The sequence below is a fragment of the Aptenodytes patagonicus genome, chromosome W, assembly GCF_965638725.1.
Source record: "Aptenodytes patagonicus chromosome W, bAptPat1.pri.cur, whole genome shotgun sequence".
Classification (NCBI taxonomy): Eukaryota; Metazoa; Chordata; class Aves; order Sphenisciformes; family Spheniscidae; genus Aptenodytes; species Aptenodytes patagonicus.
Genome location: NC_134981.1, coordinates 31,541,569 through 31,569,539, shown reverse-complemented (window position 1 = coordinate 31,569,539; position 27,971 = coordinate 31,541,569). Strand labels below are relative to the sequence as shown.

The following is a 27,971-nucleotide window of genomic DNA, read 5'->3' as shown; positions in this document are numbered from 1 at the left end:
CCCAGATTTTATATAAACTTTGTCTGCTGATCCGCACAGATCCATCCCTGATGAGATATTGTTCCCCTCTATGATTATGGCTTAAAAGAGAGGGAGGGGAAAGAAAGAAAGAAAGAAAGAAGCAAAAAGCCCTAAAAGATGTTCATTGTTAAAGTGATTGCAGGGAACAAAAATACATGGTTCTATTTCTTCACCCAGTAAATTTCCATATTGCATGAATTCTGTTAGAATCTCAGCAGAAAGCTTTTGCTTTTTTTCATTTATCTTCACAGTAATGATGATGATCCCGTGGCATGAACAAGGCAAATGCAGATGCTGGCTGTTTCCTTATAATTTATACAGAGAGCTACCAGTACAGTAGGATTACATCTGCATCTCATTGAAAAAAATTATCCTTCTCATTGCTAAAAACAATCCACATTTTGTCTTTTGACTGTATCTAGAGTTGGCCAATTTAAAAATTGATCATCTTTAGGAAAAGACTTCCTTTCAGTGGACCCAGTGGGGAAACCAGCTTTTTTCTCCTGTGAAGTTGCCTAGAAACCGTTATTTGTGATCACAGAAACCCCATAACTGCAAAATTTATTATTATGCCAAATCTGAACAGAAGCTAGCTTAATGAATGAAGCTTCTGGAAAAAAAAAAGAAGTTATAGATCAAAATTCAGTTCAGTAACACTGAAAAACATTTGATTTCTAATTTCTTTTTGCATAATATGAAACAAACTTTTGAAAGGAAGTAATTTCAAAGCAAGAAGTTGAACTATTCTCTTCAGAAACAGAACATTTCTGTGTTATCAAAGTGCTAGTCCCTTTTTTAATGAATTTTAGTCAAAGAAATGAGATATTTGCACAAGTTTGACCAAATCATATTTTTCAACAGAAAAGTGGGACATTTTCTGATCAGTTCAGTTTTCATTGAAGTGCTGTGGTGTAAGGAAGCTTTCCCTTCATGCTACCTGATCTCCATGGCCCCCAAGAGAAAAAATAATAATCCCAAATGTTTTATGGATATTTACCCTTTTCCAGTGTAATGGGAAATAACATTTCCTTAACTTTGTGGACTTGAAGAAGGAGAGCAGTTGCATTCCTCTGTGACTTTAATGGAAGATTGTTACCATCAGCAGAGGTCCTCGTCTTCTAATGGGCAGGACTCACAGCAGGCTTTGGAAATAATAATTTTCAAATTTTGAAATTATTCCCACCCTTCCTTCTGGCAGAGCCTGGGTTCCAGTATGCTCAATGGCATGCTGCAAGGGTTTTTTATGCTTACACATTTGTTAATGGGGTGGCTTACATGAAAGGAGGAAGAATTTGAGGGAAAAGGACTTTTCATTAGTGGATATGGAAAATTTGGAAATGGAGGGTGTTTTGAAGGAAAGATGTTTCTGAAGTGGTGAAAATAAAGTTCTATGAAATTGTTCAGTAAAAGACTATTCTTTCTGAAGGAAAAATATGTGGATTGGAGAAACATGGCAAATTCACATCTATTTCATCAAATGGCTTCAGTCAAAACAAATTCTGAGTGTCTGAAATTTGCCTCCTGTATTTGATAAATTATGTACTCAAGGCGTTCAATTCCAAATAAAGTTTCATGTAGACATTTACCTCTATTTTCCTTCAGGAAGGGCGTAATCTTGAAAAAAATAATAATATATGTTTTGTCTACTGCTCACCAAAGTAAAAATCACAATAGCAATTGAAATACTTGGTAGTGGAAGTGAAGGATGAAAACCAGGTATTTTAGAAAGAGAAAGAGAAGAAAGTATAAAGGATGAGGAGCTTTGAAGGTCACTTGCTAGTAGACAGTCATTTATTTCCAGTTTGCCAAAGCAAACTGGTCTGGAGCCATTTGGTGTTCAGCAAACACAGTAGCTAATGCAAATCAAACCAAAAAGTGGATCTCAGCAATTTGGGGAAAAACATGTTGGAGCGACTTGTGGAAAAAGGAAATATAGCATGATAAAACAGGTCTGTTATCCTGGATGACCTTGCCAGCAGGTAACAGCCCAGGAGGAAAGAATGGTTGCACTCATGGGACTGCAAGAGGGAGTTTAGGAACTAAACCAAGATACATAGCACATTTACACCACTAAGTTAACGCTGGCTGAAAGTAGGTTAAAAAAAAGATCTTTTTGTCTGACTTCCTAAAGAAACGAGGCTGAGATAACGCTGCATGCACAAGTGCCTGTCCAACCTCACCTGAGAAGCTTTGAATGCCTCAGGCAAATTCATACAAATCTGTCAAGGAAGTTAAGGTCTGAGAGATATTCAGTTCCTCTAAGTCTAATATAAGTGACTGTGTGGAGGAGAGAGACAATCTCCCCATAGTAACACTGCTGAGTGCACTCAACTCTTATTAGACACCGGAGAGTCCGTGCAAGATGGCACTTCTCCAATGTCCCATTAGGCACCTGAAAATCCATCCAGGAAACAAAGCACCTTACAGAAATCCATGCTCTAGTTCCAGTGCTCAGGGACCAAACGTGACAAAGCAGCATCATTTGAAAAGCCAGAGAGTGACTACGACAGCAGTGGTGCATGAGACGGTGAATGGGAGGTCATAAAGCATGACAGTGAGATGTGAGCTCCCAAAACAAACCTTCTCTTGAGAAAGAAACACTGGAGTGAGACCCCGTTATGAGGAAAAGGAATCCACAAATTGGTGCTGATAAATTCTTCATTGACAGCTGTCCAGATCCAGATAATTTCTATAGGTGTACATACCTACCCAAGTAACTAGTGATAGGACGAGAGGAAATGGCCTCAAGTTGCGCCAGGGGAGGTTTAGATTGGACATGAGGAAAAATTTCTTTACTGAAAGAGTGTTTAAACATTGGAACAGGCTGCCCGGGGAAGTGGTTGAGTCCCCATCCCTGGAAGCATTTAAAAGACGTGTAGATGAGGCGCTTAGGGACATGGTTTAGTGGGCATGGTGGTGTTGGGTCGACGGTTGGACTCGATGATCTTAGAGGTCTTTTCCAACCTTAATGATTCTATGATACAGGCAGAGCAGAAAGCCCACACAGGCAGGCTTTTTTACAGGATATGAAATATGAGAGAGAGATTAATAAACCCCTTTATCACGTACAATTTTCACTGCTGCCCTCCGGAGTAGAGGCTGTTTCCAGCTACAGTTAAGCACTTTCCCTTCACGTCCCCATACACAGGGGTTTCAGGTGCCTCCTTTCACTTGGCAGAAGCCCAGGGACCTCAGCCATCAGCCAGCCCCTCCACTCTCCTCCCCACACCAGCGCTGCTGGGACTTCCCCCCCTCAGAGGAAGCGAGTTCAGGAGACCCTTTGATTGCCTCTTCTGTCCCTGCCTGCAAGGGAACAGCGACTTCTTTAGCCTTGGGAGATTTACAGATAGAGACCTTCTGCTAGTCTGAGGTACAGATATCTTAAATGATGCAAGAATCCCCCACTTTAGCACTTTTCCCTCTGTTGCTCATCTTAGTGTCCTACTATAAGCCAAACGCTTATGCACAATTAGACTTCATTTTACATCCAACTTTGCTAATTATATGGTTTGCAAATTTATACTTCTCAAATAGATTCTGTTCTTAGCTTCCTAAAATTTCCAAAGCATTGCCAAAACGTTAGCTTTTGTAGAGATGATATTCAGAGATTCTTACCAGCCATATGTTTTAAGGAGTGCTGGTTGCTTTTTCCTGAATGGTCCACGTAATGCTCAGTGAAAAAGTACTGAGCACCTTTTCTAAAGAGAGAGTAGTATCCACTGCAGAAAGTAACCTATTTAGAAGAAAACACATAGCTGAATAAATCCCTTGTGGTATCACATAGTTTCCAAAGGCCAGAAGCAAAGACCACATGACATACGCTTCTCTAAATATTTCCCATGAACTTGAGGACGACATGCAAGGAGAAGCTGTTTCCCTGCTTTTGAACATTTAGAGCATACTGTGATTTCAGATCAGGAGCGCAGTGAGAACAAATGCAATCTCTGTACACTTAACCCACAAGAACACAAGGATTTGAAGTTCACAGCAAGACTCCTAAGAACACAGTGCCTTTAAAGGTTACAAACGTTAGCACTAAACTACAGCAGCTGACTCCAGAGATGTAATGTAAAGCAGCTGCTTGTGGCAAGCAAAAAAACTAAGAAAGATGGATTCCGCTTAATTAGCCCATATTTGCTGAGTTCATTATAGGAAAAAACATAACATATTTTTAACTCTGAGGCAGAAACAGCTTCAAGGAAATTAAAGATTTTTTCAAAGCAACTGAATTTTACCTTTCTCCCCTTTTTTTTTTTCAGTCACTGAAGTAGTTAACTATGAATAATCTTAACAAAGCACAACATAAAATATACTTTCTTTAGAAAAACATGCATTGTTATATAGACTTGTTCTTAACCTTTTTTAGCAAGTCAGGCATTATCAAAGTAAAGTAATAACCAAACCCATGCATGAAACAGAATAAACATTAAGTTTAGCGTGTAAGTTAACAAATAAAGACTAAGTACACAGAAAGCCTTGGAAAATTGTTTTGTCACATTATACCTGTTCTATTCTTATGCAATAAACTATATGCAGATATGTGGCCAGGCTGTCACATTTTGACTTACAACAGGGGAGTCCAAATTGTCCTAATTCTGCAAATTAATGGGAACCACGAAGGGGTGTTTGGCATATTCTCTTCAGACCACTCTCCTGGGGTTGTAATTTGACCATGAACTGAAACCCTCGTGTCATTTTTATACCCCAGTCCATCAACACATATCAGCATGTGTATCGCTGTGATGGCTGAGGCAGCACTGACAAGGGTATGTTTGATATGCACCACGCAACGCCCAGGCCCTTTGGGCAAAGTCAGTGGTGGTGGTGTGGATAAAGCAGGATTTCCCTCAGTTTGGGGGCTTGCATAGAAGCCTGCAGCCAGCCTGTCTGAATATTCTTAGTTCACCTTGAAAAATTTATTGGGGGAATATGGGCTTATAACTGAACACTTCTCTCATAAAGGATGGGTCTCACCAAAATTACTCCCTTGAAGAAATTACACATGGCAGACAACTGTTTGCAATTGTATGTATTTACTGGTATATGCAGGTGGGCCAGGATGCAGCTGTGATGAGGCATGAGCCCTCTGACACATCCTGAATCAGGTGGTGCTGATGAGGAGAGATAGGAAGACATCACCCCATAGTCTCCCAGTAAGCTTTTGAAAAGAGCAATGGTGGAAAATGTGGATAAAACAGCTACTTAATCTCATTTTTTTTCTGGAGTTGTGTTCAGAAATACAGTCCAACAACCCCAGCCATGTGAGTGACACTTTGCATTATAATCTTTCAGAGACCATGTAATACAGAACCAGACTAGTGAAAAAAGAATGTACCAGTGATGTTTAAGAGATGTAAGCATGGTCAAAGTGTTTTCTAGTATATGTGTGTATAATAATAACTACAAGGAACATCTGTTTAAAAATGTCAGTGTAGAGATTTAAAATTGAGCTGACATTTTAAAATGCTACTTGTTTAACTGATGTATTACAGAACACGTGCAAAACACTTCAAAACCAGTCAGTTACAGCAACAAGTATAAAACTTCTTCTCTTATTTTCATTATTTGCAAGGTTTATAAAAGTAGCTACAAATATTAGCAGTATGTTTTCAAAGCTTGCAAATAGTAAATGAAGCATCCGGCATGTTAGGCCTAGTACTCACTACAGTGCACTTAACCCATACTTCATATACCTTTTATTCAATTCTTTAGATGACTAAAGGAGGAAAAAAAGAAATGTATTAACAGTTTTCAAAACCCTGAAAATGTTGAAGAGCCACTCATCTAACAGCCCTGCTACTCTCCACAGACATAAAATACACACAGCTTTATTGACTTGATGTCGGCTAGGATGCTGCTCATTCACACCAGCAGAGAATTTGGTTCCTTAAGAATATTCCACTTCAAAGCTCTGGCTCAGTAGGGTGTTAGAGTCTATATCTGGTTTAAAACTCCTGAGGGGTCAGTATTCAATATCCAGGTATAAAGACCAGAGCACAGTCAAATACTTTCCTAAACCAAGGCTTTTACAGAAGGAAATCACTTGTGCATTAAGAACACTTAAATCCAAATTCTGGCTGAAATCTCCTTCATAACTTCCGATTACCAGAAGCTGGGTGAGATTTGTACCCGTGGAGTGAGAGCTACTCCCATGCTCTATGAATCTTCAGATTACATTTCCTGGCTCATAGACAGAAAAGTTCCTGTCCTCTATCGCTAACAGTAAGGGGCAGGGAATCTTTTATGATCACATCTAGTTAAAACCTTGAGGGCTGTGGGAAATAATTTTCCCACCCCACAAAAGAATTTCAGATTACAAAGTTTTCTTTTTGCCAAAGGACTGATCCAGTACCTTGTAAAGTTCAGGAAAATAAGATATATTTCTCACCCATCCCAAAATAGCCAATCTTCCATGGCATTCACTTGGTTACAGGATACTAAGTCATTAGGTAGCTTGGAACAGGTGAGAAAGCTAAATATTGCTCCACCATTTCTATAACTGATGGTATATGGGCTGGGGGCTTGTATTTGGGAAGCTGTTTTATTTTGCCTGAACAATCAGTCTTCAAACAGTAATTTGAACTTTTCATTTCTTGAACCCCAGGATAGTTTCTGCAACTTCCAAACTACATGCTAATTCCATAATGGGAGAAGATTATTGTCCCAGAAATCCCATCCCCTTCAAGACTGCTGATACGCTTCTATGGAGGAGAAAGTGCCACAGCTGATATACGGACAATTATTGCAGCACAAGAACAATCTTGGAGAACCCAGGCCGTTAATGATTCACCTGCAAGACTCTGAAACCAGTTTATGACTGACTGATGACTGTATCAACCAGGTAACACAAGTCATGCAGATTTACAAGGAATGTTTTTTAAATCCAGAAAGGACCGTTACAGACATGAATTTCACGTGCACATTCCTAAACCTAGCCCGTTTAGACATTTTTCAGCAGTAAACATTTATCACGGCCTCAGTAATTTGAGTGTGTAACTACTCTCAGTGTCTGCTCATTAAAAAAAAAACCCACCAAAAAAACAAACCCCCAAAAACCCAACCCAACAACTACTCTGCTTCTGGTTTGGATAATTTTCAATTACACTTTATTGTTTCACCTTTAGTTTTCCTACAGCAAAGTACCTTTTACTATAACATTTCTTACTCCTCAGTGGATAATTAATTCTAGATAAATTATCGAGCTGTCTCTCAGGCTTCTCTTCACAAAACAAAACAGATAGAACCATTTTAATGGCATAAGGCATCATCTTTGCAATTCTCTCTGAGCGTTCACATGACAAAAGCAAACAATCTAGCAGTTTCAGAGTGGAATAGCTGAGCTTGCAGGATTTAGCTAGCTTAAAAAAAAAAGGAAGGTAAATAACTTATTCTCAGCCTAGATACTGTATAAGTGCTTTCCTAACTAGTATCATAAAAGCTACAGTATGAAAGCCATTTTTACTTACATTTAGGAAAACAAATCCATCGAGTACTTCCATTTCTTTTGCTGTTGTCTCCAAAGTTTCCTTTGCTGAATCAACAGTTTTCTGGAAGTTAACCATCTGCTCATACAGGTACTCCATTTTCATCTTCTTCACTTCCTCAGAGTTCTCTGATTTCTCATCATATTGTGCTATCACTTAAGCATCTCTTCATTCTGCTTTTCCAATAACTCTGCATTTTTCTTACAGTTTTCCTGGAAAATAAAAACAGCTGTAAATTGATCTGCAGAATAAAATTACAACATTTAATGAATACACAGAAATTCTCAATTACCCATACATGAGCCATCCACCAGACTCCTTCTGGCATCCTGACAATAAGAGAACTTTATTTCTGTAAGCAAGCTCATCTGGGAGAAAAAACGCTGGATAAATATGTTAAAAACAATGGCAGTTTTTGTTTTTTTAATGTGAGTGTTTAAAATTAAACTTCTATATTTAAGCATAGAGACAGGAAGTCTGATTACAAAATAGCTAAAATTCCATACTTTCAATTGAAGTTAATACAGTCCTCAAGGCTTAAGAACTTATGGACGTTGGGCAACTCATTTAGATGCTTAACACAGGATTCTAAAGACACAAACAGTGTGAGCTTTTTTTATAAGCATAAAAAAATTAAGGGAACTTTTTCTTCCAGTGCTTGACAGTCATATATTCCATTTTGCAATAATGTGCAAAAAAAGCAATCTTTTTTTTTTTTTCCTCTAAAGGTAACTCCTTCCAGTGGGAGAAGTCAGTTTGAGGACTGGAGACAGCCCATTTTAGTGGGAACAATGACACTACAAAACAAGGCAAGCATATCTTAGAAGTAATTTTGTAGAGGGAAAGAAAACTAGTGTGATAAATCACTGGACTTACCTCAACAGAGTTAAATAGCGATTCAATATCACTCACAAACTCTTCAATCTTCATTGACTTTTCTTCCAGTGCTATTAGCAATTCACCTAACTGATCCTGAAATTTCAAATGTTTCAGTAACTAAGTATGTTATTTTATAAAGTTTTCACACACAACTTATTTTAGGTTAATATTTTTGTTTTGCCATGAGCCACCATTGGAACAATTGCTAAATTAAGTTCAAGTATCTCCCTGGCTACAAAGACAAGCACAGAAATAGCAACAGGAACAGTCACAAAACTGTTTCCAAACAAAGAAAAAAAAAGCGAGCTCAGTTCAACAAGGTGCCGAGTGTCTATACAAGTTGTTGAACTCTACGAATTCCAATGTAGCTTTGCTAGAAACTGAGGGTACTCAGAGCCTCATGAGAGTCCTCAAGAGATCACAGGAACAAGCCCATAAAAAGGAAGATAATGCAGGTAATTATGAGGCTGATAGATTATGCATAATTGTGATTTTTTTTTTTTATTTAGAATTTTAAAGATATTTCTTATAAACCAGAATCCATCAAAATCACTGTTTGAATTAGATGTGGAAACAAAAGCAGTCCAAGGGACAACAGGCATCAGAGACAACTCAGAACTTTTTCTTAGTCCTTCTTGACCTTTTGTGAAAGCAAGCTGGCCATCTGCTCAGGTGCAATTTATAATTTATAAAAATAGTTTTAATTATCTGGCATAAATCTAAAAGGAAGGTTAACTTCCTTTGGTAACAGCTTCCTATTATGGCAAACTTCTACAGCTAGATCTGTTGAAAACTAGCATATGACTTTCTATTACTTATAAATGTCACATTGGACTGTAAAACTGAAAGCTCACTTTATAAATATTTACGGCCAGTCACCAAGATTCAGAGGCAAACTTCTGTTTGTCAAGATAACCTATAAAATCTGACAGATGCTATCCATAGCTCATTTCATTTACTGTGAAACTATGTTCCTACAGTTAAAATTCAGGTGACAAGCATTTTGCTATATTAATGTTTTCTCAGTAATTATACAGAGGTAACAAGAAACGTACAAATGCCATCTCAGAGTAACCTGAGCCCTGAGTGCTAGAAATCATGTGAAGCCAAGCCCGTGTTGTGGCCAGATTTAATATTGGATTCATGTCCGTGCTCCACAGCCAGAGAGTGATATTATGGGATGTTTATTTGCAGCTTAACTTGACTTGCTGCAATGCAGGTACATTCGAGGGATGGCTGGGGTCTGTGACTTTATTACTGACTTACTGGTGACTAATTATCACTTCTAAGTCAAGCATGAATGGACATATATAAAAAATAACTCTGCTGTCATACATCTGCACTCCACGGAGATAGTTTGTAAACACTGATATTTGAAACTGGCACATTAACTCCTCCTACTTTTAATTTATCTTTCTTGCATATGAGTTAACATAAAAATAACATAAATACCAGTGATACAAGCCCTTGGGGAATTTTAATGAAATTACACAAAATCTGTATTATCGTCAACCGAACATGTGCCAGGAAAGAGACCTCACCTTTCAGATACTGGGGTGAGATTAAATAGCTGGTCACCAAGAAAGGAACATCTGTATACTTATACATGAACAAATCTGATATGGGGAAAGTGAGACATCACATGCATGCCGTTTTCACAAGCAGAACTGCAATTTAATGAAGAATAGCTTCCACAGAAACAAAAGCATTTTCACTAATATTGCTAGCAAAGGAGTACACTACTGAAATGGAAGACATTTTTATCTATCTTTTAGAGTGGTACAGCTTAGAAATAGTGGGAAGAAGTAGGACTTGCTAAACTCTTACCTGCACAACAGCTAAAACACTACTGGCAGAGATGAACATGAACTGAACAGAAAATGAGGATGGAGTTTCAACAAAACTGTGTAGTGTAAACTGTGTAACCAGTCTAACATCTCTGAGCAACCAACACACATAACTGGGATGGGGAACACTTTATGATGATACTGGTCCCCACATATGGAGGTTTCTGTACCTTGTCAAGTGAAATGAGCTGCTGTTACTAAAAATTTCTTTTCATAGAAACAACACTCTTCCCATTTCTCCCCCTACGCATACAAATCAGACAAATTTACACAGATGAGAAGGCTAAAAGATGGAAAGTCTGGTAACAGCTACATATAAACAAGGTCATTCAAAGTTCTGAACAAATAAAAATATCAGCTTAACAAGCCTAGGACTCTAAAGAATACCTTAATGATAAGATAGTTTCCCTTCAGGAGCTCTCACAGGTGTTTAGGAATAGTTTTTATTTTATAGATAATGTGACTTAGCCTCTGGACTGCTCTCTGAAGCCTCCCCACTGACAACGCAGGAGGCCTGGAGAAATTAGCCTCAGTATCTCCTTCCCTCACCCAAATTAATTCTTACCTTCATCTTGGTTGCAGCAGCATCTAGTGTTGTGACTTCATGGTCTTTATGTTCTCCAAAAAGCTTGTCAATAGCAGATATTGGGCATTTGCAGTGGTAACAATATGTGTCTGCTTGCGCTTTCTTCAGTTCTCTTTGTGGGCTCTCAACTTGAGGAATGTTTGTTGCTGATTTTTCAGGATACATCGCCACAAAGCCTGAATCTTCAGGCTCAACAGGTGTTCTTTGCTCTGGCTCATTATCAAATTCATAACTATCACCAACATGCTCAAAAGAGTCCCTGTCTTCAAATAATAGCTCCTCGTGTGTGAATTCAGATGATGTTACATCTTGTAAAAGTTCTTCTTGCGTAATCACATCATAGTCCATTGACTCAGCAAGATCTTCATAAACATCAGGGTGCTGCTCATCTCTTTGCAAGTCTGGATTCTCTGTTTGCTGAATGGTAGGGACACGTGAAAGATTTTCCTGGGTATATTGATCATCTTCACTGTCTTCAACAGGAGTCCTGACATATGGGACATATTTTTCCATTTGAGGAACTGCTGTTATTTCATGCTGTTCTTCCTGCTTATTACCAGCTTCTTGATATGCAGCTCCCTGATAATCCACTAGTTGACTATACTCTTGATGACTTGACTGCTCTGGCAATTCCTCAGTTGTTTCTACAGGTACATTTTCTTCTTCTCTTTGTTCAGTGGTATCACTTCTTGCACCTGAAAGAATTACTTTGCTTCCAAAAGGAACGGCATGCATTGGTTTACAAATTGTTGCTTGAATCTCACTGTCAACCTGGACTTTCTCTTTCTCCACAACACCCCTTTCTGGCAGAATCTCAGTTCTGACACGTGAAACATCACCAGACCCCTGCTTGTGTTTGTCCTCTGAACTCTGAACTGAAATTCCTCCACTAAAAGACTCATCCCCTGGTATCTGATCCTTCTGAGGCCCTATGGCCTTACTTGGAATTTCATCTTTAAGAATGTATTTTTCAAAATATATTCCCGTTCCATCTGTGTCTGAATTTCTACTAGGGAAAGACACATTAGAGTTACCACTTTCCTAATCAGGAGTCTCATCCTTTGTCTTTTCTCCTACTACTTCTGCATAGAGGTCCTTGTATAAAAACGACAGAGCAGGTGGCTCCTCTAGAAGCTCTGGATTAACTGCAGCAACAGTGGTAGGGAACAGAGATCGTTCTAGCACTCCTTCTTCTGAATCAAAGAGTGGGGTCCCTGGTGACTTCTGTTCATCTTCTACATTTGTAACTTTTTTACTGCTAATGTCAATTGATTTCTGCAGAGGTAAAGGTTTTGGAGCATCTGCATAGGACTGCATTTTGCTTTCTCCTTTCACAGTACCGTAAAAGACTTCATCCAGATCCTCAAGTAAGGAAAACTCCCCTCTCAAAGTATCTACCTCAGCGCTTTCTTTAAAAGATGTGGCTTTTTCCACAGGTTCATTGGGATCTTCTGTCACAGGAAACAATGAACTTGGTCTTTCAAAATGTGGCTTAATTGTGGATTTTTCATCAATCAAGGTATACTTTTCAAAATAATCCATATCGGCCATACCATTATTAGGATCCAACACTGCATTATTATTGTTTTCTGGCAACATGGAATTTTCTTGTTGCGTTTCTTCAGTTTCCTCAACATCATAATTTTTGACCAATTCTTTTAGCTTATGGCTTGCAGGCTTTCCCAACACTGAGCTTTCTGAAATTTCTGTGGTTGTTCCAGAAGCTAAGGCTCTATGGCCATCATCAGCTAATTTGCTTTTAAATGAAGGATTTGTTTCCAAGTATTCTAGATTATCTGGCATGTGTTTACTTTCTTCTTGATCAACAGAAGAAATATGTGTAGGAGCATGAATACTGAGTATTTTATAACCTTCTGAAATAATATTAAATAGATCTTTTTGTTCAGTTGGTTCTGGAGCATGCTGACCGTCTTCTACAGCGCTCACATGTTCCATTTCTTCTTCTTCTCTTCTCAGGTAATGTTCAGGCACTTCAGACACTTTGTCTACCTCCAGATGTTGCATTGCTTCCATTTTTGTAGGGTTTCCAATGCTAGTTTTGTCTGGACCTGGATTATCTCCTCCCAGAGATGGTAAATTATACCTTTGCACTCTGTGACTAGTTTCTGAGGACACTCTGTGGGAAATTTCACTTGACACTGAATCAGAAACTCTAAACATATCTCCTTTATTCTTTGTAGTACCATGAACTGTAAGTTCTGTGCAACTTCCAGCTGGGAATTGTTTTGATTCAAAATCAGAAGCTTCATTTGGAGAAAGTTGAATTCCTTGCTTGTCTACTTCTGTAGCTCTTATTGGACTAATTGAGCAAGCTTTCACCTCTTCTGCCAGCCAGCTAGCTAGCCCAAAAGATGGAATATATGGGTTCTGCTTTTCATCAGAACTAGAGCAAACAGATTTTGTCTCTGCTGAAGAAAGGCTGCTCCATTCACCAGAATAATGCTGAGTTTGGTGTGTCAGTTTCATAAACAAGAGCTGATGAAACAGCTCCCAGATGCTCTAAGGATGTGTGCTTTTGCTCTGCAAAATATGGTTGCATTTCATGTCTATCCTCTCCTTCAGTATAAATGCCTGAAACTATGTTAGATTGCTTTCCAAGCATGCCTACTACGTTGGATAAAGATGATGGAATATTTTGTTTCTCTTCATCATCAGTGAAAGCCACTGATACTGATGTTTCAGGTAATGTATGAAAAGGTACAAATGAATCTGACGAGACTGCTTGTTGGTCTGCTACAGCAGTCACCTTTGACTCTGTGGTCACCAACCTTGGTACTTTCTGCACATCAGGTTGCATTTCTTGCTTATCCTGATCAGTAGTGAATTTGGGGGGACTTCTTAGCTGCTCTGATGACAAATATTCTGTGTCCAACAAATTATCTTGAGATTCTTGCTCATCTTGGTCTTCTGTGCACATTAGAGACGTACTCTACAACTGCACTGTCTTCAAGCTTGCTGGTTTAGGTGAATATAGCTGAATTTTTTGCAATTCTTTTTCATCATGTGGTGGAATTACATGTTTACACTCTGATTGTGCAGACTGGGGAATAAGTAGCTGCATGCTTTGCTTTTCTTGTTCAGCAAGGGACCATGTGGGAACCAAATACTGAGAGGCAGGTTTTGAATAAGGTGGTGTCCTGGTTTCGGCAGGGATAGAGTTAATTTCTTTTCTAGTAGCTGGTACAGTGTTTTGGATTTAGGATGAGAACAAAGTTGATAACGCACCGATGTTTTAGTTGTTGCTAGGTAATGCTTACACTAGCCAAGGACTTTTCAGCTTCCCATGTTCTACCGACTGAGAAGGCTGGAGGTGCACAAGAAGCTGGGAGGGGGCACAGCCAAACTGTCCAAAGGGACATTCCATACCATGTGACGTCACGTGCAGTACATAAACTGGGGAAAGCTGGCCGGGGGGGCCGCTGCTCGGGGACTGGCTGGGCATCGGTCGGCGGGTGGTGAGCAATTGTACTGTGCATCACTTGTTTTGTGTATTATTATTATTATTATCATATTATTATTATCATTTTATTTCAATTATTAAACTGTTTTTATCTCAACCCACGAGTTTTTCTAACTTGTGCTCTTCCAATTCTCTCCCCCATCCCACCGGGTGGGGGGGAGTGAGCGAGCGGCTGCGTGGTGCTTAGTTGCCGACTGAAATTAAACCACGACAGGTGGAATTTCTTGCTGACGTGTTTCATCAACTGAATAAAATGGAACTGAAGATTCAGACTCCAGTTTTGAAGGTACAGTTAAATAATCTTGACTTTCTAGAGTTTCTGGTTTATCTATAGAATATGATAAATTTAATTGTTCAGATTCTAATTGTGTAGCTGTGTGGAAGTAATGTGGGGTCTGTTCTCTCTCTGTTTCAGGTAAAATTACATGTTCAGCCTCTGATTGTGCAGCCACAGGCAAATGTGGATGAACTTTTGTATTCTCTGCTTCTTTTCTTTCAAAGAAGAAACCTGACTCAGGCTGGGCAGTTTCTGACTGTTCTGTTTTACAATGGGTGTAAGATAAATCTAAGTGCTTGGGGGACAGGCCTCCAGTTATAGGTGAACACTCTGGACTTCCTTCCGTTTTTGTTTCAGAAACAGAATGTGAAATACCCAAAGGTACAGACACTGTTTGTTCAGGAAGAGATGAATACGGTTTAATTTTTTGGCGCTCTGCTTCCTCAGTGGAAAAGGATAAACCTTGTTGTTCAGTTTCCAACTGAGCAGTTAGAGATGAAGTAGCCCCAGTGTCTCGCTTCTCTGAACGTCCTGCTCTCAGCGGGGCTGTTTCATGCTTTTCTGCTTTGTCAGTAGAACTTGATAAATCTGATTGTTCAAAGGCTGGTTGTGCAGTTTCCTGCTCCTCGATCCTGCCAAAGGTATATGATACAGAAGGTGTTTCTGGTAGCTCTGTTTCAACAACAGAGTACTGCAAATTAATGCACTGCAGTTCAGGTTGGGCCCCATCCTCCCGCTCTGTTTCATCCACGAAGTATGACATTTCTGGGTGCTCCAGCTGGGCAGCCTGTGGCTGCTCTGCTTTGCCATAGGAGTACAATAAATCTGGTGGTTTTATTCCACGAGTCTCTGCTTTGCCAAGAGAATATGGCAAATCTGGACATTTTGATTTTAGTTGTTCCATTTGCAACTGCTCTGCTTTTCCCATGGAATATGAAAAATCAGAGAAGGCATGAACCCTGCTTGTGCAGTTTCCTGTTTTTCTGTTTTGCCAAGTGAATGTGATAAACCTTGTTGCACTAACTGTGAAGCTGGTTTCCACTTTTCTTCACCAAGGGAGTGCAAAAAGCCAGGCTGGGCCATTCCCTTTTCCTCTAGTTTGCCAAAGGACTCCAGAAGCTCTGGCTGTTGCAGTACTATTTGGGCAGATTGCGAGTGCTCTGATTTGCCAGCTGGATAGGATAAATTCATTTCTTCCACCTCTAGTTGTTCAATTTCATGGTGCTCTTGTTGGCCAACAGAATATGACAAATCTGGATAGTTTGATTTCTGATGTGTAGCTTCCTCTTCTATTTCTCTAACAGGATAAGGTAGCTGTGGATGTCGCAACTCTGGCAATACTATTTCTTGTTCTCTTTTGCCAGAAGAATACAATGAACCTGTATGTTCCAGTTCACCTTGCACAGGTTGTATTTCATCTGTTTTACCAAGGGCATATGTTAAATTTTGTTGTCCTAAGCCCATTTGTGTCATTTCTTGTGACAGTGTTTTGAAAATGGAATATGATAAATTGGGAAGTTCCCACTCTGGATGTGCCATTCTTTGTTGCTCTGTTTTTCCAATGGGATGGGGTGTTACAGGCTTCTCTGATTTCCATTGCGTAGCCTGTGTCTGCTCTACTTTGCCACTGGAATATGACAAATCCAGATGCTCAACCTCTGGTTGTGCTGTTCCTTGCTGTTCTGTTTTGCCAGTGAAATGCAGCAAGTCCTGATGTTCTGCTTCCACTTGAACAGTTTGTGGTTGCACTGTCTTGCCAGGGCAAGATGATAAATCTGGTTGTCCTAACCCAAGTTGTGTGGTTTCTTGTCGCTGTGTTTTATCAGTGGAATATGATAAATCTGAATGCTCCAACTCTTGTTTTGCCATTTCTTGTTGCTCTTTTTTGCCAGAGGAATACAAGTCTGGGAATTCCCCTTCCAGTGGGGCCCTATTTGATTGCTCTGCTGTGCCATGAGAACTTGACAACATCAGCCATTCCAATTTCAGTCGTACTGTTTCCTCTGGGTGTAATGCATAGTTTCCCCTCTCCTGTTTGAACTCCAGTTGTGCACTTCGTTTTTCTTCACCAACAGAAGAGGACAAATCAGGGTGCAATACTTTGCCCATGGCATCTGAGATGTCTGGATGTTCAGACTCCAGTGGGGCTGCCCATGATTGCTTTGTTTTGACAAAAGAATGCAACAAATCATGTTCTTTCAACTGTGGCTGTGTTGTTTTATGAGTTTCTGCTGTGCCAACAGAGAATGACAAATCTGCATATTCTGATTTTGCTTGGGAATTTTGCAGTCGTTCTGTTTTCCCCATAGAGCACTGCAGCTCAGGGTGTTCTGCCTGCATTCCTGCACTTTCCCATTGCTCTTCTTTGCCAAGAGATGATGAAAAATCACCTGGCTGTTCCAGCTCTGGTTGAACTTTTTCTTGTTGCTGTACTGTGCCAGTGGAATGCAATTGTGGCTGTGTTTTATCAATGGAATATGATAAATCAGGATGCTTCGGCTCTGGTTTTGCCATTTCTCTTTGCTCTGCTTTTCCATTATGAGATGATGCATCTGGAAGTCCTAGTTTCTCTTTTGCAGCTTGTGGATACTCTGCTCTGCTGACAGACTGTCCCTCATCAGGACATCCCAAGGCTGTGTGCTCCATCCCTTGCTGCCCCACTTTGTCAGCAGGGGATGCCAAGTCTGTGTGGGCCAGCTCCAGCTGGGCAGGTGGGAGTTGCTCTGTTTTGTCACGGACATACAACACATCCAGCTGTTCCAACCCCAGCTGGGTCATTTCCTGCACTTTGTCAAGGGAACATGATAGACCAGGGTATTCAGGTTTCAGCTGTGCAGTTTGCAGTCCTCCTGCTTTGAAAACAGAATAAGGCAAGTCAGGATGTCCCTGCCCTGGTTCTGCCATTTCTTTTTGTTCTGCTGTACCCACAGAATGGGCCAAATGTGGAATTTCCACGTCTGGCTGAACTGTTTTCTGTTCTGCTTTTCCAAAGGGGAAAGTTAAACCTGTTTGCTCTGATTCTTGTCGTACCTCTGCTTTGTCCAGAGGATGTATCACATCAGCGTGTTCTGTCTCTGGTGGGGCCATTTCATCATCTGGACTGTCAATGGAAAATGATAAATCTGGTTGTTCCAAGTCCTCTTGGGCGTATTTTAATTGCTCTGTTTTGCCAGGAGAATATGATAACTTTTCTTGCTCTAACTGCTGGTTTGTGGTTTGCTGCTGCTTTTCTCTGTCAACAGAAATTTCTCTGTTTCTGATCCAACAGTACTACTTCTTGTTGGTTTGTCTCATCAGTGGAATGTGACAAATCAGGATGTTTCATTTCCCATGGTGCAATTTCCAGCTCATCTACTTTGCCAAGGGAATATGTCAAATCTGGATGTTTTGACTCTATTTGTGCAGTTGCTTGAGAAGCTCTTTTTCTGGCCACTTTAGGCAATTTTTGATGTTTTGGCTCAAACTCGAGTTGCTTGTTCTTTGGCTTTACCAAAGAAAAATGATAAATCTGGATATTTTGAATCCAATTGTGAAGTTTCTTGCTGGTTTTTTTGGCCATCAGAACATGACAAATTCGGGTATTTATTCCACTTCCATACTTTCATCTTGTGCTGCTTCACCCAGGGTTCCCGGTGAATCCAAATGTTCTGATTCTTGTGTTTCTCCCATGGAGTATGACAGCTCTGGATGTTCTGACTCCTGCTCTACAGTGTCGCCTGGTTTTGCTTCACCACTGTCACATGAAAAATCTGGATGTTCCATCACCAGTGGTGCAGTTTCCTGTTGCTTCAAACTAAATGATAAGGTTGGATGTTCCAATTTTTCTTGTTGCTCAGCTTCATGAAAGGAATATGACAAATCTGGATATTCTGAACTCATTTCCATTTCCAGTGGAGCTTCTTTTCCACTGGAAGATGGCAAAAATGTTTGCTCCAGCTCTGAATGTACTATTTCTTGTTGCTCTGTTTTGCCAGTAAAATATGAAAGAAATGGTTGCTCTGATTTGTGGTGTCATTTTCTCCTGCATTTCTGTACTTACATAAAATGTCTGTTCTGGATATGCTGGCTCCATTTGCATTTCTTCTTGTATTTGTTCACTGAAAGAATATGGCAAAGACAGATGCACTAACTCTGGTTGAGCTGTTTCTTGCTGTGCCAAATTCATTTGGTCTATGTCCTGTGGCTCTTTCCCCCAGGTTTCTGACAAATCTGAATACTCCAGTTCCATTTGCATAGCTTTTTGTTGGGCTGTTTCCTGCTGTTCCAGCTCTCTTAGTACTATATCTTGTTCCATTCTGCCAAAGGAATACGATATATCTGGCTGGGCCAAATCCAGTGATGTGGCTTCCTGTTGCTGACTACCAGCAGTGGAATAGGAGGGAAGCGAATGCTCCTGCTCCAATTGTGCCATTTCCCAGGGCTTTGCTCTGTCAATCAAATGTGACAAGCCCAAAGATTCTGACTCCACTCTTTCTTGCATTACTTTTCCAGTGGTAAATGAGAAATCCCTATTTTCTGAAGCTAGTTGTACATTTTCATGTTGCTCTGCTTTACTAATGAAACATGATGGCTCTGGACCTTCTAAGTCTTTTTGTACAGCTTCTTGTGCTGTTTCTCCATGGGAATATGATGAATCTGCTTGTTCCAACTTTGGTTGCAATATTTCCTGTTGTTCAGTTTTGTCAGTGGAATATGATGTATCCAGCTGTTCTACCCTCATCTGTGAGGTTTTATGTTGCTATTCTTTTCCAGTAGAATATGACAAAACTGGGTGCTCTGACTGCAGTTGAGTAGTTTCTCTTTGCACTCCCTTGGCACGGGAATACAGCTTACCTCCAGGTTGTGAATCCTGCTGTACAGGCTGTGGCTGTTCTCCTTTGTCACTAAAATATGACATAATAGAATTGTCCAAATCTACTTGTGCCAATTCTTGCTGCTTTGTTTTATTCATGGGATATGGTAAATCTGAATGTGCTGTTTCCAGATACCCAGTTTGCTGTGTCTCAGCTCTTCCAGTGGAATCAAATATATCTGGATGTACCAATTGGAGTTCTGTAGTGTTTTCTTTCTCTGCTTCTTCCATCAAACGTGATAAATCTGAAGGTTCCAATGCAAGCTGTGCTGTTTCTTCTTGCTCTGCTTCTTCAGGGGAATAAGACTCTGGCTGTTCCAGTTCAAAAGGAACAGATTTTTGTTTTTCTGTTTCTTCCCTGGAAAATAAAAACTCCTGATGTTCCATTTCCAGCTGTGCACTTTCTGATTCCTCTGTTTCTTCCCTGGAAAAAGAAAAGTCTGGATGTGTCATCTCCAGCTGTGCACACTCTGATTCCATCATTTCTTCTCTAGAATACGAGAAATCTGGATGTTCTGTCTCTGGTTGTGCACTCTCTAATTCCTCCATTTCTTCCCTGGAAAAAAAGTCTGGATGCTCCATCTCCAGCTGTGCACTCTCCAATTCTTCTGTTTCTTCCATGGAATATGAGAAATCTGGCTGCTCTGTCTCCAGTTGGGCACTCTCCAATTCCTCTGTTTCTTTCATGGAAAAAAGCAATTCAGGATATTCTGTCTCCAGTTGTGTACTCTCTGATTCCTCTGTTTCTTCTCTGGAATATGAGAAATCTGGACGCTCCATCTCCATTTGTACACTCTCTGCTTGTTTGTTTTTTTCAATGGAAAAATCAGGGTGATCCAAATCTACTGCTTTATTTACAGTTGAAGTTTTCTGAGTTTCTTGTGTTTCTGTGCAAATAGGATATGAAATGCCAAAATATTTAGAATCTATCTTTTCAGGAAGAGGTGAATTTAGTTTAATTCCTTGCTCCTCTGTTTCCTGAAGGGAGGAGGAAAAGTCTCGTTCGGACTCTGTTTGCTTCTCTAAGTGAACATTTTGTGTTTCTGGTGGTGGGGTCTTTTGACTCTCTTTTTTTTTAGCAGAATGCAATAGACCCGAATGCTCAGTTTCTGACCATGCAGTTGTTGATGAGTGACACTCAGTTTCTTGCTTCTCGGTTTCATATACAGAATGTGGTAAAAGCACGTGTTCAGACTCAGATTGTGCAGTTTCTGATGACTGAGGAATAATATTCTCCTGTCTTGTTTCAGATAGAGTGGAATATTTGGATTTAGCTGATGGAGCACTAGATAAGTAAGACTGAATTGCTGACTTCTGTGCTTCCCTCTCAGGATGTTCTGACATGGATGCTGTAGGCAAAATAGGTTGGGTACTTTGTCGATCATCTAATTCATTAACAAAATCTGCTGAAACAGACTGTGGTGCAGAATTGGGCTGAATTTCCTACTCCATCGATTCATACAGAGGATCTGATGCTGTCAGCGGGGATTGGTCTGGTTTCTTGTTTGCAGTTTCAGCTGAAGGAAGCAGCACTTGTTTCTCTGATTTATCATCAGACTCTAATGAAATGGATGTTGATTGCTCTGTTATTGCCGTTTTGGCCGCAGGTGAATAACTTTGCTGCTTCCTGGCTTCTTCAGGAGAGCAGGACTTCAGTGACTGTCCCGATACCTGATTTGGAATCTCCAAAAGAGATTGTCTGTCTTTTCTTTCTTCATACTGAAGAGTTGTTTCAGCACCAAAGCTTGAAAATCTGCTTGGTTTATCTTTCATTTTAACAGGTTTAACATTTTCAAATGAAACATCATCTTTATTAGTAAGCTGTTTTTCAAGAGGCATTGTTGGTGAAGAATAGCTTTGATTTGAATGTGCTGCAGGTTGTTGTCTTTGAAGGAACTGTTCAGAATCTCCTGAAACTGAGCTAATTCTATGGATTCTAGTTTTCTCTAGTGTTTCAGGGGCTGGCCCAGTCCCTCCAAAAATTGAGTTGAACAGCTGGATTCTAGCTCGTACTGGTCCTCCAAGGATCAGCCCTACTTTTCTCAGTCTGCTTTCTCTAAATATTGATATTATTGTAGCACGTTTTACGGGCTCTTCTGCAATGGTCTCTAGATCTTCTTTGTCGTCCAACATTTCTTCATCTGTATCTTGTGCTTTCATCTGTTCAATGTTTAACACTGAGCCCTGCACCTCTCCTAGAACAGTTCTTGGTTCTTGCCTCTGCATTCCAGAAGAGTCACGTTTTTTATTGCCCTGACCTCCCTTCAGATTTGTAGGCATCGGCACCCTGTTTGAAGATTTACGCTTCCTTTTCCAAACAATCTTACCTTCATCCATACTAAAGATAACTTTTCCTGGAGGAGAACCTACTGGTGAACTTTCCACACTGTAAAGATCAGAAGTTGTACTAGTTTCTGACGCCCAGGGAGTAGAACATCTGCTCGAGCTGGTTTCCCAGGTTATCCCACTATCTTCACTTTGAACTGTTACCATAGAAATGGAAGGGTTAGTCATGATGTACTGCAGCTTGGGTTTCACATCTTCACTTTGGATAAGATCTTTTAAACTAAAAAAAAAAAAAGAAAAAAAGAAAAAAGCCATAAAATCACACAACAAATCAAATTATTGCAGTGAAATCTAAATTTTTGCATTCAAGCAAAAATACTTTTCAAAGTTGTAAAAATACTGCATGTGCATAAATTTTGAAACACAAGCATAAGCAAAGTCATATTTCATCTGACAAATGTATTTTAGATAAATTTTTGTAAAGCTGAATGTTGCAAGATTAGTTCAATGAAGGGGAGGTGTTTAAATGCTCTTGACAATGCAGGAAAAACAGTCTTTGATCTGACCTTGTTTTGCCAGTGTGAGATTGAGCTGATTCTGGGGCTATTCTCCAGTGCCTGGTTATCTCACAGTAATTTAAACCTTGCACTAAACACTTATAAGATACTGTCAGTGTTTTATTAGCACCCACACTTGCTTTGTCTAAGTGTAAATGATTATACAATGCTCAAAGGAGTAGAGAATCTATCTGCTAGTTTGTTAGTGTCTTCTCATATGTTTCATCCTCTAAGCACTCTACATATTTAACAAAGTAATTTAGAATACATTCAACAATAAAAATATACTGAGCCCTCCCTGAACAAAATAACAATGTTTTATAAAGCTAAATTTAAACCTTATGACATGCAATCAGTATGCTATCATATGCTGCAATTAAATCTCCCTCAGTTAAAAAAGAAAGGCTGGAGAAATGTTTTCTTGGAAGCTTTAGAAAAAAAATGGTATTAGAAATAAGAATGTAAAGAATAGCAAAAGCAATTAAAAGACATAATACTATTTAAAAAAAAGTCTTTTTAGGGTTACAATAGTTATTTCAAAAAAGCATAGAAAAGGTAATCATAACGCTCAACCCCAATATTGTGTAGTTCATTTAGGGAAATCGTGTTAGTAGCTGATGGAAAGAAAGGCAGAGTATCTTCTGGCAAAGGCTTCAGTAGAACAGAGCTAGTGAAGAAGTGGTGAAGTCTCTGTCACTCTCATGGAAGGATGCAAGCCTACGGCCACACAACGTCCAACTTCCACTGAACAGAGGGAGGGGTCACTTTCTAGGTGATTAGGATAAGGCAAAATTGAAGAAATCTGGCTCCTGACCACAGGATCGGAGAAGCAGAACCCAGCTGACCGACTGCCACAGGCTGCGACCCAACACCACGCGGGTGCCAGAGACGCCTGCAGGCTGCAGAGGCGGGGGGACACCCCTGAGGAGCAGTTGGCACTGCTCCAGAGGGTGCTGAGCACGTGGCAGAAGGCAGAGGTCTTTGAAGGAGTGAGACAGATGCACTCCTCCTGTTTGAACTAACTGAACTTTGGTCCAGGCAGATGCTCCGCAAGCAGGCCTAACCAAAGTTAATCCTATTGTGTGAGGCTATCAGTGAGAACCCAGCACCAAAACAAAAAATGGTTTGGCTGGAGACTGGGCTGATAAGCGGCAGAAACTGCATGAACACAGCAGAAAATCAACAGACTACAAATCAACCACTTTACGCTATAAATATCTGCAGCCACCAGGGCCTGTTGAGCTCTCCCTCCGTAGCAGCTGGCTGCGCGGCAGTGATCTCCCCTTGAGTAGGGACGCCTCTCAAGGTTACCCATGGGCCCACCAAGCTATAAATAACTCACCCTTATGTTGCCAGTCCAGATCCACCTGAGCCACTTCAATCTTAGCAGCCTGATCCACCTGCTGGTTGTTTTGATGTTCTTCAGTGGCCAGACTCTTAGGTATGTGAGCATCTACGTGACGGACTTTTACAACCAGGTTCTCCACCTGGGCAGCAATATCTTGCCACAATGTGGCAGCCCAGATGGGTTTGCCTCTGCGCTGCCAGTTGCTCTGCTTCCATTGCTGCAACCACCCCCACAGGGCATTTGCCACCATCCACGAGTCAGTATAGAGATAGAGCACTGGCCACTTTGAGAGTAAATTAATCACCATTGTGACCAGCGACTGTTAAACCAATATGATGAATGCTTATAACAAATTTGCCTTAACACGCTCTGGTCAGATCTGTCGTTATCTCAACCCTTCATGCCCCACGTTGGGCGCCAAAAAGGACTGTTGTGGTTTAACCCGGCAGGCAGCTAAACACCACACAGCTGTTTGCTCACTCCCCCCACCGCCCAGTGGGATGGGGGAGAGAATCAGAACAAAAAAAGTAAAATTCGTGGGTTGAGATAAAGACAGTTTAATAGGACAGAAAAGAAAGGGAAAATAATAATAATGATAAAAGAATATACAAAACAAGTGATGCACAATGCAATTGCTCACCACCTGCCGACCAATGCCCAGCCAGTTCCCGAGCAGCGGTCACCCCTCCCCCGGCCAGCTCCCCCCAGTTTATATACTGAGCATGACGTCATATGGTATGGAATATCCCTTTGGACAGTTTGGGTCAGCTGCCCTGGCTGTGCCCCCTCCCAACTTCTCGCTGGCAGGGCATGAGAAGCTGAAGAGGCCTTGACTAGTGTAAGCACTACTTAGCAACAACTAAAACATCAGTGTGTTATCAACATTATTCTCATACTAAATCCAAAACACAGCACTATACTAGCGACTAGAAAGAAAATTAACTCTATCCCAGCTGAAACCAGGACTTTAAGTGACATTTTTTGCACACATGTAACATTTAAAATACATATAGTAAGATTATGCGATAATCTTTGTATCCCATATGTCGCAGATGGAGTGAGACTGCACTTCACTCATAAGAGAGAAGCAACAATACTTTATTGATAGAAAACAGTGAGTTAAAGCGTGAATTAACAAAGTTCAATGGAAAATGCGACAGTGAACAAGATTCGATGGCAAGGTACACTTGATTATTTACTACATAGAGGACAGGGTCAGACATTACTGTCAGGGAGACCCTCCCGTTGAGTCATGAGGTTCAGAAAGGACCCCCTTGCTTTCTAAACTTCTCAGAGAGGAGTCTAGGTGCGGCTGGATCCAATCCTAATCCCAGTCTTGGTCAATGGTTTATGTCTAAAGGATTATATATATGCAATTAATCCTTTATATCACTCAGCTAAGATTTCAAAGTTTAGCATGCTATTAGTCACTTACCGAGGATCTGTCGCGGCAAGGAATCTCTCAACCTCGAGGAGTAAACTTGAGAGGCGTCCCTACTCAAGGGGAGATCCTGCCGTGCAGCCCACTGCCGTGCAGGAGAGCTCAAAGGGCTCTTGGGCTGCTCACTATTTATAGGGGTAAGATGATTGACTCATAGTCATATTTGCATACTGATAACTGTGGTTAGGTGGGCGTATTTCTCACAATAACCAAGGGCTATTGTGTTGTTATCTGGCTCCCGAATCCACTTCCTTAATGGACGAAGTATCACCATCAGCATCCATTAACGACTGCCCCTGGTAGTCCTCACTTAGGTAGGGTTACAGGAGATAAAGGTCAGGTTGGGTGGGGGAGCACACCGTCACACTCCACCCCGTGACTATAGTCAATTCATCTTACCTTCACAGAGTGGTGGTACGGTCACCTCTTGCCTCTGTGCCATAAATAGTATATTAATAGTATATGCGCTTATAGATCCTCGGTAAGTAGATAGTGAAGCACTGCTATTTGTTGTGCATTAATTTGTATGTTTTGGGTGGTTGAAGTTGGGTTATTTGTTTTATCATGTACCAAACCTTTATATACAGTATAATTATAAGCAACAGACAAGTTAGAGTTAGTAAAATTACAACTGGATGAAGCATAAAATTAAACACTCCCATTGCTGTTGGTGACCATCCAAGAAGAGTTTCCCACCAATGGTGTTCTCCATCCTTATTCACTCTTTCCAAGACATGGCGTATCTCTTCTGTATCATGATGAACGGTGATTATACACGTTCTAGCAGTTGACACAGGTCATTGTGTTGTAGTAGTTTCTTCACCAGTGTAAGATTCATTCCGATGGGGATAGGCAATAAATCTTCACTCAATGTATAATTAGATTGTAACAATTGTAAGACATAACAGGAGCTGAATAATTAAAGTCGCATCCCACAATGTTAGTGAAGTTACAAACACAAATATTTGAGCAATTGCTTGTATTTACAGTAACGTTATCTACAAAGATAAAGTCACAAAGGGTTCTCATACAAACACATCCTTTTCCAATATATACGAGCACAGTTTCAGGTGTTTCATCGGGATGTATTTCAAAATGGCAAACATTTTGCTCAGTGTCGAGACAAATGTCTTGGGCTTTGATGGTGTTACTCTCACAAATAAATCCCTGCTGTTCTCGTACAACGCATGTGCTAACATCGACAGTCTGCCACTTGTTTCCATTTCGTTGGGCCCATACTCTATGTTCTAGTGGATAGAGTATAGCTCCATTGTGATTTAATCCTAACGCAATGATTGGGTATATGGTGTATACCGAAGCATTGTGAATTGTTAAGACAAAAGCTGTAGCCTTATTGTTGATGGGGTCATAAGTGAAATTAACCAAATACCACCAGGATTGGAATTCTTTCTCAAATTTAGTTCCATTATCCCAAATTACCTTTCGAATTTCAGTGGGTAAGGTGCCCTCTTCACCTTCTCTTATAATTGCTGCTACCATAGATTGCATCCACAGTTGAGCCTGGGTACAACTAAGGGCTAGAGAAACATTATTTTGGGCTGCACCAAGTGCATCCACCATCAATTGGTGGTCCCTTTCATTAATTCTTTCCCACTGAGGCAATATATCGGACAAAAGCCATTGGTTAGTTCCCAGTGCTAATAGAGAAGACCGCAGTGGGTGTTCTAATTTGTTTAAATCACTTGTTGCTGCGCTCAGTGTATTTACGAGTACTTCGGCATCTATGCTATTTAAGACTCCCAGTCCTGTCCCTATGATACCAGTTATCTCTCTCCTTGTTCGTCTTGGGGAGGTAAGGTTTTGTCCACGTAACCATGCTAACCATCCTGCATAGGTCATACTTAGGAATGGTGAACAGGTCGGTTTGATCGTAGAGATATTAATTTGCATTAGTAGTTCTACTCTTTTAAAAGACCATGATGGATTGAATAACACTCGTTGTTGGCCTGTATTTTTGATCACATATGGTCCAATTTCAGAAATTTGTGGGGATAGAGTTTTCTTATCCTTTACAATCGAGGCAGATGTTGTTGTACTAGGTTTAGTAATGTCTATTTTAAATTTAAATGATAGTCCCACGCTATGGTGAGCCCAGAGGCAGACTATAAAAACAGGTTGTACTGAGGTAAAATTGTACCAACAGTGCAATCTTTCAGAGGCGCAAAGTTTAGTATCTTTTACTACTGGGTTTGATGTAATGTTGTACACAGAAATCCGAGACGCCTTCTCATGGGTAGACCCATTGATCATTCGGCATCCTATTTTAATTTCTTTTCCTGCCGTTCCTCGAAGTCGGGGAATTTTATTATCAACTTCATCTTCATCCCAGCCCCATTCGTTTTCTAAGTATGTTTCAGTTCCATGCATGACCACGGTGGAAAGATTTAAATCTCCCTTACTAGAGTGTATTCCCATACTCCCAGTGTACTTAACACGAGCTTGAGACCATGGCCATTCGGGGGTTCTTTGACCACAGGTTAAGAGGAGAGGCATTGTCAGGGTTTGGAATAGCAGCATGAACACAGCATTTCTGTTTGTCATCCTGCGGGGTGCTATAAGAGAAAATAGAGACTTGTTTCGGTGGGGAGAGTCCGAACAGGTTACCCCATTAAAAAGAAGGAAAAATCCATCGTGCAGTAATTCTATGTTTTGCACCACTGTTATCGGTAGCTTCCCAGGCAAGTGGGCCACGAGATTTAATTAAAGTCATAGGCACAGTACCGATGGATGGTAAATTGACCATCACAGGCTGTCCTGGCTGTAATGTTGTCGGATATTCTCTTTTCCCAGCAGGCGGAGCATTAAGCTCAGTTTTTATAAAGAATGCTCGGCTTCCGGGGCTTCCGGTAGGCCCGTATCGATTATTTAATTGATGGAGTACTTTGGGGAGT

At 40.5% G+C, this 27,971-nt stretch overlaps 1 protein-coding gene across 1 annotated transcript in view; it reads right to left on the bottom strand.

Moving 5' to 3' along the window:
* The window catches only part of LOC143172229 (uncharacterized), a 67,428-nt gene that overhangs the window by 21,196 nt on the left and 18,261 nt on the right, over positions 1-27,971 (bottom strand). Inside the window, 15 exon segments of the mRNA XM_076361462.1 lie at positions 3,637-3,696; positions 3,699-3,754; positions 5,715-5,737; positions 7,488-7,660; positions 7,663-7,717; positions 8,382-8,477; positions 10,797-13,296; positions 13,298-13,975; positions 14,494-15,521; positions 15,524-15,576; positions 16,471-17,828; positions 17,830-18,042; positions 18,044-18,160; positions 18,162-18,552; positions 18,587-21,993. Coding sequence (XP_076217577.1) covers positions 3,637-3,696; positions 3,699-3,754; positions 5,715-5,737; positions 7,488-7,660; positions 7,663-7,717; positions 8,382-8,477; positions 10,797-13,296; positions 13,298-13,975; positions 14,494-15,521; positions 15,524-15,576; positions 16,471-17,828; positions 17,830-18,042; positions 18,044-18,160; positions 18,162-18,552; positions 18,587-21,993 — 10,208 coding nt within the window.